The sequence below is a fragment of the Anopheles nili genome, chromosome 2, assembly GCF_943737925.1.
Source record: "Anopheles nili chromosome 2, idAnoNiliSN_F5_01, whole genome shotgun sequence".
Taxonomy (NCBI): domain Eukaryota; kingdom Metazoa; phylum Arthropoda; class Insecta; order Diptera; family Culicidae; genus Anopheles; species Anopheles nili.
Genome location: NC_071291.1, coordinates 24,453,413 through 24,472,667, shown reverse-complemented (window position 1 = coordinate 24,472,667; position 19,255 = coordinate 24,453,413). Strand labels below are relative to the sequence as shown.

The 19,255-nt window shown below is 48.2% G+C and overlaps 1 protein-coding gene across 1 annotated transcript; it reads right to left on the bottom strand.

The window, feature by feature from the left end:
- Window positions 1-1,220: 1,220 nt before the first annotated feature.
- On the bottom strand, window positions 1,221-18,352 carry LOC128732185 (dynein beta chain, ciliary-like). The gene is made up of 18 exons (XM_053825355.1): window positions 17,911-18,352; window positions 16,788-16,958; window positions 16,501-16,589; window positions 16,032-16,368; window positions 15,702-15,967; window positions 14,925-15,623; window positions 14,559-14,853; window positions 13,501-14,485; window positions 12,171-13,429; window positions 12,039-12,068; window positions 10,308-11,690; window positions 9,962-10,228; window positions 9,801-9,836; window positions 8,867-9,199; window positions 5,939-8,776; window positions 4,454-5,850; window positions 1,426-4,377; window positions 1,221-1,338 (listed from the first exon to the last, which is right to left on the bottom strand). Exons 1-18 carry the CDS (start codon window positions 18,214-18,216, stop codon window positions 1,239-1,241), a joined length of 13,743 nt encoding a protein of 4,580 aa, XP_053681330.1. The 5' UTR covers window positions 18,217-18,352; the 3' UTR covers window positions 1,221-1,238.
- Window positions 18,353-19,255: the final 903 nt, after the last annotated feature.

Sequence of the window (19,255 nt, the reverse complement as noted above, 5' to 3'; positions counted from 1 at the left end):
TCACCGTCTAAACATCGCTTTATATGTTTACCTTTTCTTTAAAAATACTAGAAAAATGTACAATAAATGAAAAATAAACGATCGGCACATTTCTCTACAAAGTGGACATTTAACACAAAAGTAACAGGAGAGCATGTTAGTAACGTGGTTATAGTTAAAATTGCTGGTCAAGTAATGGCAATAAAAATAATTCAAATAAATAATTCAAATAATAGTTTGTATAACACTTACTAGATGACGCTCTCAGTAGCACAAGTCTTTAAAATTTGCTCATAGATGGCGCTGTTCATGCTATTCTACTAAAATAGAGGTTAATTATAGCATTAGCGCTATTTGTATAACAAAAGCAAAAGCACAACATGAGGCAGCGCCATCTGTTATACAGAAGACAAACTACTAGCCCCCTCCTAGCTGGTATGCTCTCCTAATACTAATCCTCAAAAAAGGATCTGTTCTGCCGAAAAATCAATTTGCGAATTATGGAATAAGCGTTCTTAATTAATTTACGTCCTTGATTTGAATATTATATACTCTATTTCGATGAAAATTCTCTTCGTGAGGATCTGTGTTCGTAATATCCTGTTTTCATTCCATTATTCATTAAAAAACTAGACTTGCTATCAAATCATTTATGTTATTTGTATGTTCATTTGGATAAATTTGGTGTTTTACTGCATAATGGAGAAATAGTAGCCCTGTCACTGAAAATAAGAACGAATAGGGCTGCAGGTTTGAAAAAATCTGATGGAAATCTTATTAATTCAAAGCTGTTGCTTAATAATACAAAATTTATAAGTGGACAATATAAAATATTTGGGAAACATCAAAACGGATTTATTCGGATCAATAAGAATCATCAAAGGCCCTTCAAAAAAGATAATCTGCCCTCAAATTGAAGTATAAGAAAGAGCTAACGACATTTAAAAAAAACATCAACATACTTCCACAGGAACCTACGATGCTATAACTTATACGCAATTTTCTCTGCTATCAAGCACATCCTTCTTCTGTTACACACTCCGTAGATGTCGTTGCAAGCAAAGCAGAAATTATTTGAATTTAATAACAAATCAGAAAACACCCCACACATACGTTCATTTGATCAAACAAAGCAACAAGCATGTGCTGCAATATGTATTCAGGTAGTAGACGAACAAAAGCATGCTTATATAAATATATATATATATATCTTCCCATCGCGTGTGGGATGTACGGCATAATTTAGAGATGGAGCGCGTTTAAACCTGCAACAGCAGACACACACCACCGAGCGTCCATTTTGCTGATTTTTCCTTCGTTTTCAAGTTAAACGTCCACACAAATGTAGGTCCACGGGTGCTGCAAGAAAAAAAGGTCAAAAAAACACCAATACATTGCGCACCCACCGAGATGGTTATATCGTCAAGGAGCTCAAAGGGCACTTACCGCGTCTTATACACCGGACACTCGTAAATGTTCTTCGTCTCTTGCTTGTCCTGCGTGATGGCCTTAATGTAGATGACGGGCATCTGCGGGAACAGCTCCTTCATGAGCGAATTCGCGATCGAACCGACGTTCACGTCCCACCGGGCGCCCTCCATGAACAACCCATTCACGTAAGCGCCCTCTCGTGGTGGCGCACTGAAGTCCTCCTTCCACTTCTTAGTCACGTCACAGGCCAGACACATCTTGTCCAGAGGCCACTCGTTCTTGCGGGCCGTCTGTTGCATGATGGCCGTGAGAAAGCTCTGTGGATTGAAGAACCCAGCCAACCACACCGACGAGGGCAGATTGAAGTCGTTCGACCACGCCTCCAGCTCCTTGATGCGGATCTGCAGATCCGCGAACCACGACTGCAGACCGTACATCGACGGGTACGCTCGTTTGGTCCAGTTATCGGGTACCTGATCGAAGAACAGCGCACCCTCGAGCGTCTCCATGTCGGGTGTGATGGTCAGCTCACCCTTTAACCCGAGCAGCAGTTCGCGCAGTGAGCGCTTCAGCTCGCGCACCAAGATGTTCATCCGTTCGCACTCCTGGAATGCGACGATGATGAACGGTGTGCGATCCTCGACGCGTGCCATCAATTCCAGCATGTTGAACTCCTCCGGCAGCTTGTCGAGGAACTCGTCGATGATGTTCTTCACCACGTCCTCGCGGCTGATCGACGCACCACTCGAGGCGCCCGAATCGCGCGGCTGCAACTCGAAGATCGTCTTGAACGCCTGCTCAGACAGGGTCGTCAGGAAACCGATCTCGGCGTTCGGGTGCAACCCGTACAGGTGCGGTGACTCCGAGGGTAGATTGTCGTCGATGTAGTTGTGATACCCGATGTAGTCGAGGTTGGGTGGAGCTGGGAAGCCTGCGCACAGGTTCAGATCACCATCGACCAACTCCGGTTGCATCAGCTCCTCGAGGTACGTCCGGCAGAGTCGTCGATCCCAGTCATCAGTGATGTGCCCGCCGTACATGATCTCACCGAAGAGATAGCGCAGGTCCTCCCACGGCACGCGGTTGTTCGCCTCGAGGTAGTTGTACAGCACGTACACGCTAATCGTCAGGTCACCGACGTTAAACGGATAGGAACGGTTCCATCCCTGCGGTCCGAACTTGCGCCGTTCAGCCACCACAGCGTGGAAGTAGCAGAGCGAGAACAGGATCGCCTTGAACTCGGCCTCCTTACCACACATCTCGAGCGTTTCCTGGTTGAAGTTGTCCAGCGCTTTGTGCACGTTCGCCAGCATGCCCGTTGGCGGTTCGTTCGTGATCTTAATCGCCGACTCCAGGATGCCCTGCGGGATAATGTGGTACTCGGCCGAGGGCGCAGGTTCGCCGCTTATGAACAACCGGTAGCTCTCGTGGGCACCCTCTTGCGTCGCTTCCATCTTTTTCTCCAGCGTCGGTAGCCACTTCGCCACCAGGTGGATGTTTTGCAGGATCACCCAGTGGCCCTCCTTGCAGGCGACGTCCATCGCGGCTTCAGCGACCACTTCCTGGCCCTGACCAAGCGACACGTTGTAGAAGTTACCGTAGTCCGAGGAGTAGCGCATCTTCTTGCCCAGCTTCTCGACATCCTTCAGCGGGTCAACGCCCGCTGACAGGATGAAGAACACCGGCGTGGAAGCACTCGACTCCTCGAACGACTTTGCGAACTCCACCGTGCGCGCTTCGACGTACCGTGCGCCTAGCTTCTCCTCCACGAAGAACCTGATCGCGTACGTCATCCGATCTGGTCGCAGGCAGCGCATGATGCACAACCTCTGCAGGGCGTTCTTGTTCTTCCACTCACCGGGCATCTTCTCGCGCTCGGGACACTCCGATTCGACCAGTTTGCGCCACCGTTTGGCTGAACCCTCGATGTCTTTGTCCAGGGCCCGGAATTCGTCCATGTTGGCGAGTGCCTTGATACCGCCCCACCCGCTGTTGGACAGGAAGTCGAACGGTGACGTTAGGTTGGGCGTGTACGGGAATCGCAGCAAGAAGTCGAGCTCGGTCGGGTCGATCTCCTTGGCGTGCAGCAGGATCTGAATCGCCATCTGTGCCATGTAGATCAGCTTATCCTTCTCGAAGAGCCCGCGCGTCGTGTACATGTGAACTGCGAACGTGATCGACTCGATCAGGTTTACGACCCGTTCCTTCAGCTTATCGGCTGGTGGTGTTCCAGCGATGGCATCCTTGAACACGGTCGTGAAGGCCTTCAGCGAGAACTGATAGATTGGGTTGATCTTGTGTAGGTCGTTCAGGATGAAGTATAGGATTGAGGCGCGCTCTGCTGCCGAGCGGTAGCTCTCGAACGCAATGTCGATCGCCTCGGACGTCTTGCGACTTTCGCGCACTTTCACCTCCACTTCGGCGGCTGTCTTCTTCGTTTTCTCCAGGTTCAACACCAGTGAGGCATCTTCCAGCACGTTCTCACCAGCAGATGAAAGCCGACTCAACAGATCGTCCTCCAGCAGCTTGAGCGTGATCTTGAACCGGTTCTGTTCGGTCGTCAGATCGGCCTTCTGCTTCTCTAGATCCGGTCGCTCTGCCTTCACGACCTCCGCAAGCAGTTGCTCCTCGAGACCGTCCCGGGTGACGGTGAAATTGATTAGAGTCGTTTGCGCCTGCATCTCCGGTTTGTAGTGCGGGTTGGCCAGCTTAGTCTGGAGGATCAGCTGGAAGCTTGGATTGTAATCGATCTCCTTTTCACCCATTCGCAGGCAGCGGCCCTTTTTGACGAGCATACGACCCAGCAGAGGATCCAGCACGGCATCGACCGTTTCTCCGATGTTCTCGATCAGCAAGATCTGCCCATTCACGACACAACGTTCAATCACATCCAAATATCCTCGAACGGTCAGCCGCAACACCGTTAGTTCGTCGCCGTACTTCTGCTTGATCCACTTGATGCCTTGTCTGAAAAAAGAGAGAGAGCAAACACAACTCCGTGAATACACTTTCGGCAGCACCTTCGGTGATGATCAACACGTACAGCTGAGGATCAATCATGAGCGGCCAGCGCGAGGAGTACGTCAAAATGGTGGCATTTTCCGCCGACATCCGATCCGACGGCAAGCCTTCATTGTTCCAGGACGCGATCATGGCATCGTCGCAGATCAAACTGAGCGGATCGACACCTTCCGTGAAGGGAATCATCGGTCGCGACATGCGGAACGTGGGAATCCACAGTTTTTCCTGCAACTCAACGCGATATCGCCTGGTGAAGCAACCGACATAGCTGATGAAGCAAGCAACCAATAGCACATCGCCGGGCAGAGTCACCGTTTGACTCTTCAGCATGGCTATCGATTCTCGCCAGCGCACATTCTCCGATGCCAGTCCGTTCACCAAACGATGCGCCAGATCGATGGTAAAGGCCGTCTTGTCAGCCTCGTCCTGACACTTCTGCTTCTCGGCCAGCGCGTTGTTGAACGCCGCCTCGATCACGCCCAGCTTGTCCTCCAGCTCCGTAATCTTCGAGGTCAGCTCCATGAGCTTATCTTGCGCACCTTTCAGCTCAGATTGCGCCTCGTTAAGAGCTCGCTGCTTCGGTTCAACCACCTGGTACACCTCGTAGAACCTGTGTATGTTGATGACCCACGCGCTCAGACCAGCGGCGGCGATCGATTTTGCGCGAATCTTGTCCGGATCAAACTCTGGATCACGCAGGTACAGCTGCAGCGCTTTGATCACGTCAGGGTGGATGTGCTCCTTGTCGTAGTAGAGAAGATCGTTCAGAAACACATCCACCTTGTTCATGATCAACTTGCACGACTTCCAGCTGCGGTCCTTTGGTATTTTGCCCTTCGGCGAGAAAAGCACCAGTACGGCCGCGCAAACATTCACGACGGCATCCGGTGGTGAACCGAACGATTTCAACTCCGTGAGGTTAGTCTTGTCCAGCGTGTCCAGAGCGGCTTGTGCGGCTAACAGCGCGGGCTCCGCTTTGCGTAGATCCTCTTCGCAGACCTTCGCCTTTGCGCCGACATCTTCCTCGATCACGCGCACCTTCAGTTCCTCCTCGGCGGCAATGTTCTTTTCTTTCTGCACCTTCTCGTTCTCAGCACCCACGACCTTGATCAGTTTGTCCGCTTCTTCGTTTTTCACCTTCAGCACGATCTCCTGGTCAGCTAGCTGCAGTTGCAGTGAGTCGACCTGCTTGGCGCATTCCGCCAGCTTGAGGATGCCGCTCTCCAGTCGGTGGATGCGATCGTGCAACTCCAGCGTCTTGTCCGTGAGCAGCTTGGCGTACAGCGAAATCAGCTCCAGGAATGACTTCGGTGTGGTGTAGTTGTAGCGACGCTCGTTTTGCAGATACGTCTGCGACATCTCGTTCACCGTTCCGTGCACGTAGGACATGAACACTGCGATCGGTTCAACCAGTTCAGGCTGTTGAGAGAAGAAAAAAAGGGGGTCGAGAAAATCACTCGAATTATGCACGCTTGCGCTGCTAGTCTTCGTGTCACGGCTGTCTTACCGGTAGCACTTCAATGTCCGACAAGAACCGGGTCGAAACGGACTCGAGAGCATTTTTCGGCCACTCGTGGAACCAATTAATCGCGGTACAATTAACGATTGCGGGAAACTTGCGAGCTCGTACGCGCAACGTCGATCCAACCGGCGAAAAGCATAGCACCAGTTTGAGCGATTTGCGCACTTTCTCGATAAAGTACTTCCAGCAGTTCTCCTTCGAATCCATTATGCCCAGCTGCTTCACCTCATTTCGCAGCGCGTTGATGATGTTGTTGTCAATTTCGTCCTCGGGAAAGAGCTCAGGAATCTCGCCCGATGCTAGCAGATCGTTGATGAGCACCAAAAACGACTCCTCGGCGACCTGAGCGTCCGTCATGAGGAACATACACGGTACATTTTTAACACCCGCCTTCATGTACAACACCGCCAAATCCGTCTTCAGGTCCACAATGCTGTAGCCCTTGCGCAGCTGTATCTGGAACACCTCTAGACCCGAAATAAAGGCAGCCAATCGCGACAGCGACTGCTTGCCTGACCCGCCAACACCGATCAGCAACGCGTTACCTCGTGGACCTTCCAAAATACGGCTGATCCGGCAGATGTGGCTCATGGCGTCCTCGAACAACACCAGGTTCATGGCTCCAATCATGTCGTTATAGTTGCCCTGAGCTTCGTCGAGAATTTTGTTCAACGACTCCCAACTGGTCACCGGCATATACTTCGGATCGGTAAGACCCTCAGCAAAGTGCGAGTAAATGATGGGCTTCGAGAACACCTTCGTTTCGTCCATCTCCTCGAAAGACTTCTTCACGACGTCCACAATCAGTTTGTTGAAGTTGTCGATATCGCGCTCTTCCACCAGCTTATCTCCGTACACACGGGTCGCTTCGTGTGCCCAGAGCCGGATCAGCTGGTTCGGTTCCGGACAAGTTTCGCCATTCCCGAACAGCATCCCCTGGAAGATGTTTGCAAGATCACGCATATTGAACACGTAGTGAAACTTGATCGCCGTCGGCAGGAACATCTGGCCCATTTTAGTGTGCAAATTGAGCGCACAAGTTACGAGCGCAGCGCAGATCTTCTGCGTAGCCAACGTGAACTTGTTCAGCGAGTTAGACAAGTGCTGCGACAGCACCGAGTAGTAAATGTGATACAGCGGGTCACCACTGGGAAAGCTGACTGCAAAAACGCAGAAATGGCGCTGCAGTCTCGGATCGATGGTGAACGAACCGGCCGTTGGGTTCATGCACGACACAAACTGACAGTTGTGGATGTCCTTCAGCGAAAGCTTCGCCCGATCATACCAATGCCGGTAGTCCATAAACTGGCGAATGAGCGTGTGAGGTTGCACCGTACCGTACGCGTCGACCTCCGGCATGTTCATGTCGTCCACGAAGTAAACCATGGTTTTGTTACCCGGTGGACCGTAGTTACGACCGGCTTTCTTTTCCAGTGGTTTCTCGAGCACCCGCTGCAACATCTCGGATGTGGTGTAGAAGTTAAACGGCACATTGGTGACGGCGTACTTGTACGAAAGGCTGCTCAGCTTATCGGCCACGATGACACTTTTACCCGAGCCGGCACCACCGACCAACATGACCGGGTGCTTATCCTCGATGAGAATGTCCATAAACCACCGAAGTCGCGTGGTTTCGGTCGTTGGAACGAGCATCGATTGCAACGGTATGTCCGTGTCGAGCTCAAATGACGGCACCAGATCGGTCCAGGGGTTAAACTTTTTCGTCTCGGGATCAATGTAGTAGCTGAATATGGTGCCTCCCGGTGGGAACCGGATCGCTTTAAACTCATTGATCCACCACTTATGGAACTCGGTGCGCCAGTCAACCAGCTGGTCCTGGTATAGCGACGATCCGAAGCCCCAAATCACGGCAAACACGTAATAGATTTCGTACCACTCCTTCGGACACTCGGGTGGCAAGTTTGCCGGTGTCAACAAACAATCGAGCAGATGACAGGTCATTTGGATCATGGCGATTTCCGATATTGGGGTAATCTTTTTGAAGCGCTTGTGCGCATCCATGAGCGGTGGAATGTACTTATCGAACAGCACCGATAGGATTCCTTTCTCGGCCTGTGTCTCACGCGAATCGATCCACGATGCCACGAACGGGTTCCAGCCCAAATCCTGCGGGTTTATGTAGAGAATGCCGGCTCGTGATACCGTCGCGGGAGTTGCCGTGCGAAGGTTGGAAATTTCGAACAACAACCGCATCTCTTTGGTGAGCGCGATCCGCTCGTTACTGGCCAGTGTGAGCACTTTGTTGTCGTCCATCACCGTGTTGAGGCTTTCGATCCACATGGGATCGATGTCACCGTCCAGCACGATCCATTTCGGTCCCGTACCGGGCATGTTTGCCTGATCACGCATGATAACCGAGAACAGGCCGTCCTTCCACTCGCGCGTGGCTGGATTGATGATACCGAACAGCTCATCGTTGGTTACCGCTTTCGGGTTGAGATCGTTAAAGTGAGGCTTTCGTTTTTGGTTTTGGTACGTCTTGAAGAGTGCCTTCCAAACCTGCGTTTTGCCCGTGCCCGCATTGCCGACTATGAACACCGAGTGTCGCACCGCGAACAGCTCCTCCAGCTGGACCACCTTCAGGATGAAGTTATCCTCGGGCTGCAGCTTCATCTCTTGCGTCGAGCGGCGAATCAGCTTTTCGAAATCCGGCGAGCGCTTTCGCGGCACATCCAGCGCAGGAAACAAGTCGCCTATCAAGCCCATGAAGACGGGCACATCATCGGTCACAATTTTGGGTATGTTAAAGTCTCGTAATGCTCGCATCAAAACTTGGTCCTCGGGACGGTCTCGATCGCTTCGCTGGGTGGAGAGAAAAAGACCGCATGGAAATGCAGCAGGTGGTAAGTAAGACACGGCGCGTCGCTGTAATTCGCTCACAGTGGGGCTTACCTTCAACGAGCCAGCGACGACCAGCACCGATTTGATGGCACGCAGACCCCAATCGTAGTGATCCTGCTTCGAAAGCAACTCCTTGCACAGGGTGTACAGCGTAATGAACTTACGTGCCAACAGGCGAGCTTCCTGGAAGCCCTCGGCGACGAGCATGATTTCGCAAATGAGCTCAAAATCGGGCACGACCATGGCGCACGGACGAAACAGAGCTTTCAGGTTCTCCGGCAGCTCCGTGCGGCCCGCGTATCCGGGGTTCATGGTGATGAAAATTCCCACGGTGGGCACGAGCGAGATGGTCTCACCCATAAAATTAAATATGGTTTTCTTGCCCTATTTGTATGCAAATTTGATTATCATTTCAAAGCAACGTTACGGCAGCCATTCGAGGTGAGCAGTGGTTTCGGGCGTGATGCGGAGTGGATGCAAAGCGAAACGGAAAAAAAGGGAAAGAAATGGGGAAAAAATAAAGTAGTTTTAAATCGTTGAAAATGGTGTGATTTGTGCAGCTGCGCTGTACGAGGCAAGTGAGCAAAAGTGTATGTAAAATAGTAATGTAAAGTAGCATTGCAATGAAGTTGAAGATTAGCTGGTAAGCTGGAGTGAGTAATACGAACGTAGTGTTTGTGCAAATGATTAAAAAAAAGGTCGGTTTCAAACGAGAAATTTATTACGAATTACTACGATACTTTAGAACGATAAAGAGAACCCATGCATACTACATAGCACCCTTGGTTGAGGAAAGACGTCAAACATGTGTTAAATATTGATTTAAAAAATGTAAAAAAATGTACATTAGTGTCATACTGGTATGAGAAACAAAACTTGTTTTCCTACATTCGAGTGGATATTTGGGCTACGACTCTATTTTTTGCAAAAACACACATTCAACTGATAGCAGTTACCTTCAAAGAGACAATCGTGTACAAATTACCTTGCTATCGCTAAGGGTTGCATACTTTTTCCCACCCTACCATTACAATACCACAACACATTATTCAACCACGAAAGAGAGAGAAATGGTTTCAATTACACGACGGCTACAAACACAACCTGCTACAACCAATATTGCGATAGGCGAGGCTCGCAACTCACCTTGATGGCATCCTGTATCGATTTGACCTGCACGGCAACGACAGATAGCACCTCAACGGAGATGCGGTTGAACTCGTCGAAACATCCCCAGGCGCCGGTTTGCGATAAGCCCTTGTAGATGTTGCCACACGATTTGTAGTCCATCTGCTCGGAGCAGTTGAACACGTACACCATGATTCCCAGCGCACGGCCGAGATCCTTGGTTGTTTCGGTTTTCCCCGTACCGGCTGGTCCTGCCGGTGCGCCTCCCATGATTAAATGCAGTGACTGGTGAAAAACGAGAGGTCGAAAGCAGCTGTACAATTGTAAAACACGCACCCGGAACCATTATTTTGCGGGCTCGTACCTGTGTCAACGTGATGTAGCATCGATCGGTTAGCGGCGTAATTACCAAACGAGGTGTGTTGCCCAGATACTCATAATCGTAGCGAAACTGTGCATCGCAGATGTTAGCGAAACAGTCGCCCAGCTTGTCATCCCACCGATGCCGCAGCTGGCTTTGCCACTGAAACGCCTGACCCGTTTCGACCTTTTGCTGAATCATTTTGGCTACCACATCGCGCGAATGCACGTCGATCGTGCAGATCGTCATGATCTTTTGCCGATCACCCTGGCTGAGTTCGCCGCACAGCAGCACGATAAGCGCGTTCAGCTGCAGGATTTGCTTCTTCTGGTAGTCTTTGAGTGCGTTTTCGTAGCCTTCTTCCAGCTTTGCGAACGCTACATTCACCTCGGTTGTCCACCAGATTTGGGTAGCGCACAGTGCGGGCTGGGCAGGCCAATCGAATATCCATGAATCGCGCGGTTTTTCCTCGTACGCCATCACTGAGCATTCGAAGAGGTCTCGCAGCGTTACCCGCATCGAATCGGTGACACGGTTGAGCCAAATTTCAACTTTTCCGTCGCAGTCGCACGGATCTTTGAACTGAACGAACTCCTCGTTTTCCTTTGAAATCATGCCTATTGCGGTTTTGGTTGAGCCCGTGTCGAAGCGTAGCTTTGCTATCGAGTCGTACAGCTTGGTGAGATGCTTCGCGACTAGTTCAGGCTGGTTTCCATTCGAAAGAATGTCCAGCAGATCGGCGGACGAGACAAAGTAGAACCGAGGGTAGGCCAAACGCTTCGTTTCCAGATAATCGTTGAGAGCTTTCTCGCAGAGAATGAGCTGCTCGAGGAGACCCTCTAGCTTTTCGAACAATCCCGGCCGGTTGGTGGCTTTAACGATGTTGGGATTAGCAATAACCGCGGCGAGAAGCAATTTGAATTCCTTGTCGATGTTGTCGAAGCGTTTCGAATCTTCTGGCAGTTGATTGCGGATGTCTTCCGAGCCGATGAAAATACTCTCGAGATACATCCATTTACGCTGCACCTCGAACCAGGCAGTTATCACGCAATCTGCATTCGAGAGCGATAACTGCCAGCTGGACACTTGCTCCAAAAAGTACGCGACATATTTTGAGGAGAGCAGATTCTGTAGTTGAACCTGGTTTTCTTCCAGCATTTCCATGACTTCTTCTGATATTTTCAACAACTTCAAATTGGTGCGCTCGTGCGGCTCGAAATCGAACTGAAGGTCTTTCCACGCGATTTGCAGATCGTTCAGCATCTTCTCCATACCCATCTCTTTCACCGATTTATCCACAATTCCCTTAACTTCTTCCTCGTAGTTGTGAAGGTTGAGCTCGAGTAAATCGGCCAACGTAGTGGAGTCAACCATTTGGAATCGCACCTGAAAGTGGCAAAGATGGAATTGATGAAACAAAGCTTAACCATATTAATTTGGGTTTTCACGCATCAAACCTCGTCCTGTTTTTTTGAGAACGAGATAAAACATACATATCGCTACAGTGATATCTTGGAATCGCGGTACGTGCAAAAATGTAGTGAAAATAAATTGATTAAGCATGCTGCTACTATGTTTGTTAAAAGTATGTAACACGAATATGACAGTGTTTAAATGAAACAATATAGAGAATCATTTAAGTAAAGCATAAACGCGTGTAGCAATATGAGATCAAACGCCGCTTCTTATTTCAATCACACAAATCAACAACAAAATTAGTTGGCGTTTACAAACCAGCATTTCTTTTCCGTATGTTTGAATCAGCTGAAACAGTGATCAGTTTTGATGATGCGTCCACATGTGGTAGCATAGAGTAAGTAAATCGTTATGGACCGTTTGGAGAAACCACGAGTGAGAATATCGTACCTTTGTAGCCTGCATTAGCTCGAACCAATGGCGCTCCCGGATGGCTGGATTCTGCAGCTCGGTGATGGCACGCAGCGAAGTCATAAGGTTTTTAAGAATCGCCTCCAGGTGCAAATAGGGAGCCCAATTGCGCATATCCTTGTCCAGCTGGCGGATTTGTTTGCCGTAGTTTTTGCATTCGACATCCATGGCTTCTACATCGATCTTCTTCCAGGATGTTTTCTTCCAATCGTTCACGCACGACTCTACGGTGTACACAAAGTCCCAAATTTGCTTCAACATTTTCACCTCTTTCCTGCAGAGCCGTAGCTTCGTGTCATCTGGTGGGTTCAGCTCGAAAAGGCCAGCAGAGTCGGTTAGATTTTTCAACTGCGTCTCCATGATGTTCAGTTCCAGATTGACCTGATCGCATATTTCGTAAACGTTCTTGCATGGCACTTTGAAACAGGGCAACTTCTTGAACCCATCCCGGTACAGTTTCATGCGGATGTCGAACAAACTGATGCGCTTCCGGATCAAATCCACTTGGTATGCCTGGGCCGGGGCAATCTTTTCTCGCACTTTCTGGGCCGTCTTCTTCATATGCATCCATCGTTCGGGCAGTTCCGTGAACTGCTTATACACGGTTTCGTTAAACTCGACGTTGTAAGTTTTTAGTAAATCTACCGTCGCTTTCAAAGGCTCAAACATGTTGTCGGTGGCGACTTCCCTTTCCTTGATTTTGTTCAGAACGGACAATATTTTAAGCAGTGTCGGAAAATCTTCTTCGGCTGCTTCAAGACTGAGAACTTCATCACACTCGATGCTAAATTCTTCAAGCTCTTGCAAGCTTATCACAACCCTATCGATTAGCGTTTGCTTGTAGATGTTAGACCATTTGCCTATCTCGTGTAGTAGCTTGTGCTTGAAATGACGAAAATCTACCAGCAGCCAGGTATCGAACACATGAGACACTTCCGTTTGGAATACCTCGTCAAAAAGATCGATGTAGCTGTCTATCTGGGCCTTAAATTGCTCTAGCGTAGGAGCCACTTCTTTTAGTGGTGTTTCCGTTGATAGTAGCATTTCCATCTCATCTTGTGTCAGAGGTCGTCCATATTTGAGAAACTGTGCCAAAACACTGTGCTTGTCGTCCAGCCAGAGATAATTATAGTTATCGAACTGTTTGACGTATTTTTCTGCATCCCTCGTCGATTGAATGACCAGCAGCATTATCGAATGTTTCATACGTTCGATAGCGTCATTATTTCCGAGATGAGCTGCGAAAACAAGGAAGAAAAGTATGTGTTACTGATTGCATACGCGCGAGCATGTGGGTTAGCAAACTTACTAATATACGTTTCGAGATAAACGTTTCCTTCATCGTCAACTCGTTCGTTTTCGGGTGGTTGAGCCACACGTGGTATCATGTCAGACATGCAATAGATATCAGTGATCATGCTTTCGACGAGAGCAAAGAAACCCTCCGGATCATACGGATCCAGAGAGGGACAGAAGCGAGTGCTCGGTGGATGAAGCTCATATTTGATTTCGAATATGGGAGTGTTGTGACTCAAGCGATTTTCCATTTCAAACTTGATGTACTTGACGCTCACATGCACTGCGTCCATAATTTCTTTTGACAATATCGAATCCACGTACTCCTCATAAGGACGGAACAGTGCCAATTGTGACAGAGTTTTACCCAATTCGGATTGCTCCAGGGAAGGCACATCATCTAACGTATCGTCTCCGGATTGTTCTTCATCCAGTTCATGTGTCTCAACTGCAGCAAGCCGCTGCTCATCTTGTTCGACAACCTGCTCGGATGCTAGTGGAATCATGCTGCTTCTTCGCTGAGACCCGGTAGCACTGGTTGAGGACATTTTCTCTTCGGAAAGTGCGACCAAATAATCGAAATACAGTTTAAAGTTTTCATCCATGACCTTATCAATAAGCTTCTTCGTATCTAAGCAAGCTTCGAGGCGACGCTGAACTATCATTGAGCGGTTATCAATGTTGATTAGAGCGCTGTTATCTCCATTCAGCCGTTCGTACAATGGTTTGAGACCCCAGCTCTGTATGCTGTTTTGAACCTTCTTTATGTTACTCTTAGCCTTCAGCACGCGAGAATATAGGTTGTAGAGTTTGTCGTACAAACCATCGATGAAACCCTGGTTAAAGTTGTTCCAGTTGATCCGACCCGAATATGCTTCCTCGAGTATTTTATCAATTTCGTCAATTTCTTTTTGAATTAGCTCGAACTCGCACGGAGCGCACGTTTTGCAAATTTCATTGTACCATTCTACGATACGAGATAATTTCATTCTTGCCGCCTACAATTGAAAATTAAAAACGAAAAGAACATTCCGACAAATGCACTTTAAAGCCAAGGTGAGTGATCCTTACCCAAAGAGCTTCTCCGGACGCGTAGTATTGCTGGGCTTTCTCCGGTATATTGGCAGCTTTCATGCACTTCAGATAGCGAACCTCCGCCATGATAGTTTGTAGAACCTGATTGAAATTCATCTCCAGTAATCGAGGTTCTGTTCTGCTAAGCAACGATTTTCCCATAAAGTTTTCGATCTGTTTGGTGACATCTGCGACCCATGTAGAAAAAAGTTGCTGCTCAAACTCCTCAAGCTGCTCCTTAAGCTGATCCGCTCGCTGTAAGGCTCGCTGACCGGTTTCGTTTTTGAATATTCTGTGAATAGATAATATGTAGTTATTTTTCTCATCACTTTGAAATTAACTTTCAGAGATTCATTTGCTCACGGTAATTCTATCATGGCGAGTTCAACCAATGGTTTCTTGATGCGATCTTGCAGCTTATGGACCCAAGCTATCGCTCCAGCTACAGGAGGAAAGCCAGTGTCGATTGGAATGCCTTTCAATCCTTTCTGTTTGAACTCTTCGTAGCCATTTTCAAATATGGTCTCTATCGCATTCAGATCCGAATCGAACAGCTGCACAATACATGAAATATTGTTTGCCATATCCGGTTGAATGAGTGGTCTGTTGAGCAAGCTTCCCAACACCTGCACAAGCTTCATCAACTGTTCAACGTTGGAGCACTCTTCAAAAGCCAAGACGAATTGAGCCGCCAATCGCCGTTCAAGAATGCTCGCTTTTTCCAAATATCTTTGCCGATCCTTTTGGAAGCCTTTTTCACGGGGATCGGGATCCAGGGGATCGTACTGGATCGTACTCCAACGCTGGTAGAGTTTGTTGTAATCGTCGTAAATTTCTTGAATTTTGCGGCTAATCGCACGGCCACGCAAACCACCTATTTCTACCTTTTCAAGCTTTTTGAACTCGTTTGCCGTGTTGAAAATGTCCTTGACTTCGGTCAGACGTATGATGTAAATATCGAGGCGATTAAATATGTCTCGAGGCCGAAATGTCCAGTAAATTGGCTGAGTATTGGGTTTCTCAAACTCACTGAGCCTACCCCGAAAATCATGAAATTCTGATCTGAAAAACAATCGCAAAAGACCGAACCACAGCTGTAATGAGTAATGCGTGAAAAAGTCATCGTGAGGAAACTATTACTTGTAAAACTCCAATGCTTCAATAATTTGGGTGATTTTGATTAGCGATTCGTCGACCTCTCCTTGAAACAGCGAACCAGGATCGAGCGATTTGCTCGACTCGGAAATCATCATGTTGCTGATCATTTTGAAAAGGATTACCATCCTCGCGTTTATGCCGTAGTAGCACGAATTGGCCCACACCAAGCAAACCAGATGAAGCATAGGAGAAATCATGTCGGAAGAATCTGTAAAGTCGGTGCTTTCGAATGTTTCAAAAGTTTTACGCTGCAATGGATAGTAAAGGGAAATTTAGTGGCTGCTCGCCACATTTCGTGTCCGCAGCAGTTACCAGTGGCTTCAGATAGAGAGAAATGTCATCCGCTTCATGAACCGCTTGAACCACACTCTTGAACGTCGACTTGAACGATGACGAGTACACCGAATCAATACCCTCGAGGATAACTCCAATTTGGCGTGCTTTCGGCTCGGTTAGCTGGGAATAAATGTTGCGCAGGTTTTTCTGGCGCGATTCCCAAAAGTTAATTTCCTCCACCGGAGTCGGATGCCTGCCGTCCTTGAACGCCTGCGAGGAGTCTTCCTTCAGTACGTCGTTAATCTGGCACGCCCATTTAATTACAATGCCCTCGAGGGAGTTTTTCATTTTCAAGCTGCATGCATCGATGTTGCTGCATGTGGGAATTACCGCAGGGGGGCAAAATGAGAACGAACAGGTGAATGATGTATGCCGGAAGCGGGAGAAAGTTTTTAAAGCTTTCAGGAAAGATCGAGAGAAGGGGTGGGAATCGAGCCATGCTTACCCCTGGAGAACCTCCTCGCCAACCTGCATAATGTTATCGATGGCGATGGGCATGGGGAGAAGCGTTTGATTTATGATGTTGCCTTTCACCTGTGCAGGGGAAAAAAAGAACCGTTCGGTGCGTGTAATTTTATATTTTTATACCTCACCGTGCCTGCCTTGAAAGGGGCTGAAGATCGCTAAGCCATTGCAAGTCATTGATCAATATACGTCTTATCCAATCGAATAGGTATCGCTTCGGGTAAATCCAACGAAAAACAGCAGATGTTTCGACGGTTGTTTACGTACCTCTGAGATGATGTTTCGTAACTCTTGAACATGATTATCGATATCCTTAACAATAGCCGTAGGCCAACCTTCTTGATTTTGTGGATTGTTTATCATGGGGTAAAATATTTCATCGACCAGGATGGATAAATCGTCGATTGGATTCGGCGTTAGATCTCCATATATTATTTGCTGTAATATAACAATTTATTAAAAATAAAACAATATTTAAATGCAAAACATGCATTGAATGTAATTGCTGCTTTTTACTATCGATCAGCAATAGCTACAGCAGACTAGCAAAATAGTTTTATTTTCCAAATCGTAGCAAGGTTATATAACGCATAAATCCATGTTCAACAAGGGTTGCCCGTTGCAAAACACGTGTGTTGCATGTTTTTGGAAATATACGAGCGTGGAAAGAAAGCTACATTGCTACAATCGCGTTTGAGATTACACATGCCGTAATTGTTCCTAAATTAAGAAATTTTATAGCCACACTTAACGGTAGCTACGCTGCTTTTGGGTCATTACCAACTTGTTCCCGCTTTTTATGCCTGTTTCACTGGCGAAAGTGTGAACTAAATGGACCGTTACACGCGATCCGCTCGGACGCAAGGGAGCAGCAACTAGAGAACGAGAGAGTCGTCCATTTCGGTGGATTCGTGGAAGAAAAGTCAACCTTGCGGTAAGTGTGTCAATTTTGGTGATCAAATTGGCTGACGAGTATTTGAAAATGTTCACACTGAGATCCTGGGAAAATGGCACATCCGAATCATTCCGGGAGAAGCGTATAGTCGGAATACTCAATGGCATAATTGACGAAAAACGGTTCCAAAAATGTCTACACGTGCCTACGAATGTTGTCTTCGTATGGATGGTTTGAACGTACGTACTTCAGGGAATTTGAAATCCAACCAAACGATGGTTGCGTTAAAACCAAAGACTCGTTTTCCATAACAGCCGTTTGTGCAGGTTACGAGCCTCGCAATCGAACGCATAAACAACCCGAGGGTCAGTAGCCATGGCCGTTCCCAATAGTTACCGACGACGCGTGGTAGCACTCGGAGCGATGTTTGCAGCAAAGCAAGCTCTGGAGCGCTACCAAGCAATAGGGCCCGTAAAACCACAGTGGTGGACCTACCTCACGAATTTTACCGATTTCTAAAGCCATCTCGGCGATCTTGACGAAGTAGCAGATTTTGCCTTTGACCGTGGAGGGAAAATGGTAGCTCGGGATAAGAGCGCCCGCGTTGTTGAGCGCAACGAACAGCTTCATCACCGCAGGCTGTAGCACCCAGTCCATCACGATCGTTCGAAGCTCCTCGTTGCCGGTTAGCTTGTGCCACTTTTCGTCCTTCAGGCGCATTGTTTTGATAACGTATCGGCCGACGTACGCCGAGCAGGGGTCTTCCTCTTTTTCATCTTTTTTCTTTTTTTCTTCCGCCATGTCTAGCTGATCACATATGCCCACCGGAACGGGCTCTCGGTTAACCAGCCGGACTCGCTGCACTTACTCACGAACACACGCACTATCGTCCTTCCGAGCCGGTAAACCCAACGAACAACACCTTCTTCGGTCACAGGTTGTGCTCACGGAACGCGTCTACCCTGCACAAGACGCAAAAGTACAATGGGCGAAGTATCGAGCATTAATTTCCACTTTAAATCGAACACACCTCGAAGTTCAACGCTTCGCCAAGGCCTACTGCCTGGATACGGACGGGTGTTTTGTGTGTTGTTTGGTTTCCAGTGAAGGGTAACGTGTTTTTTTGCGCCCCTTCCGGCGAGACTTCAATCGACGAAGGATCTGATGAGGCGAATTTCTCACCCTACGACAAACAACGGAAAAATACAGCCCCCACCGGGTGCGGTTGGTGCAGTGCGATACATTCTCGTATAGATTCGAAATCCGATATTTTCCGTTCCCGCAATTCGCCTACGAGGAGCTACGAGGCTCACTTGCGGAGCATTAAAGCGCGTCGTTCATTACCGTATGAGCGGAGCCATGTTTTCGTCGGCTGCCAGGCCACGCTTTGATCCGTGTTCCGTGCCGAATGTCAGTATGAATTCGGGTTGTGGTGCCCTTTTTTTTCTCCTCCGAACCCACCAAAAAAGCTTTCAATGTGCGCGGAGGTGGGGCGGTAGTTCGCAAAGTAATTTATTTTTACACATCATTTGTGCAGCTCACCGCCGCATTGTAGCTACTTTTCGAGTTGTTCTGTTGTAGCCGTTTTGCACAGTATGTGGTGTAATTTTAGGAGCATAGCGTACGCAGCTTGGTGTTCCGAAATGTTGTCAAAAATAAGTAGTATCTTCATGGATAAGTTTTCATAAGTTTTTCCAACCAAAATCAGCTCAACCGACGTCAATGCAAGTGGAACTTTCAAACATAACGTTGTGCATTTTTGGCTGGTACTGTCATATTCTCAATTTTTGGCCAGGGACGTGAGTGTTGCCGGAATACGTCAATACACGAGTATGCGTAA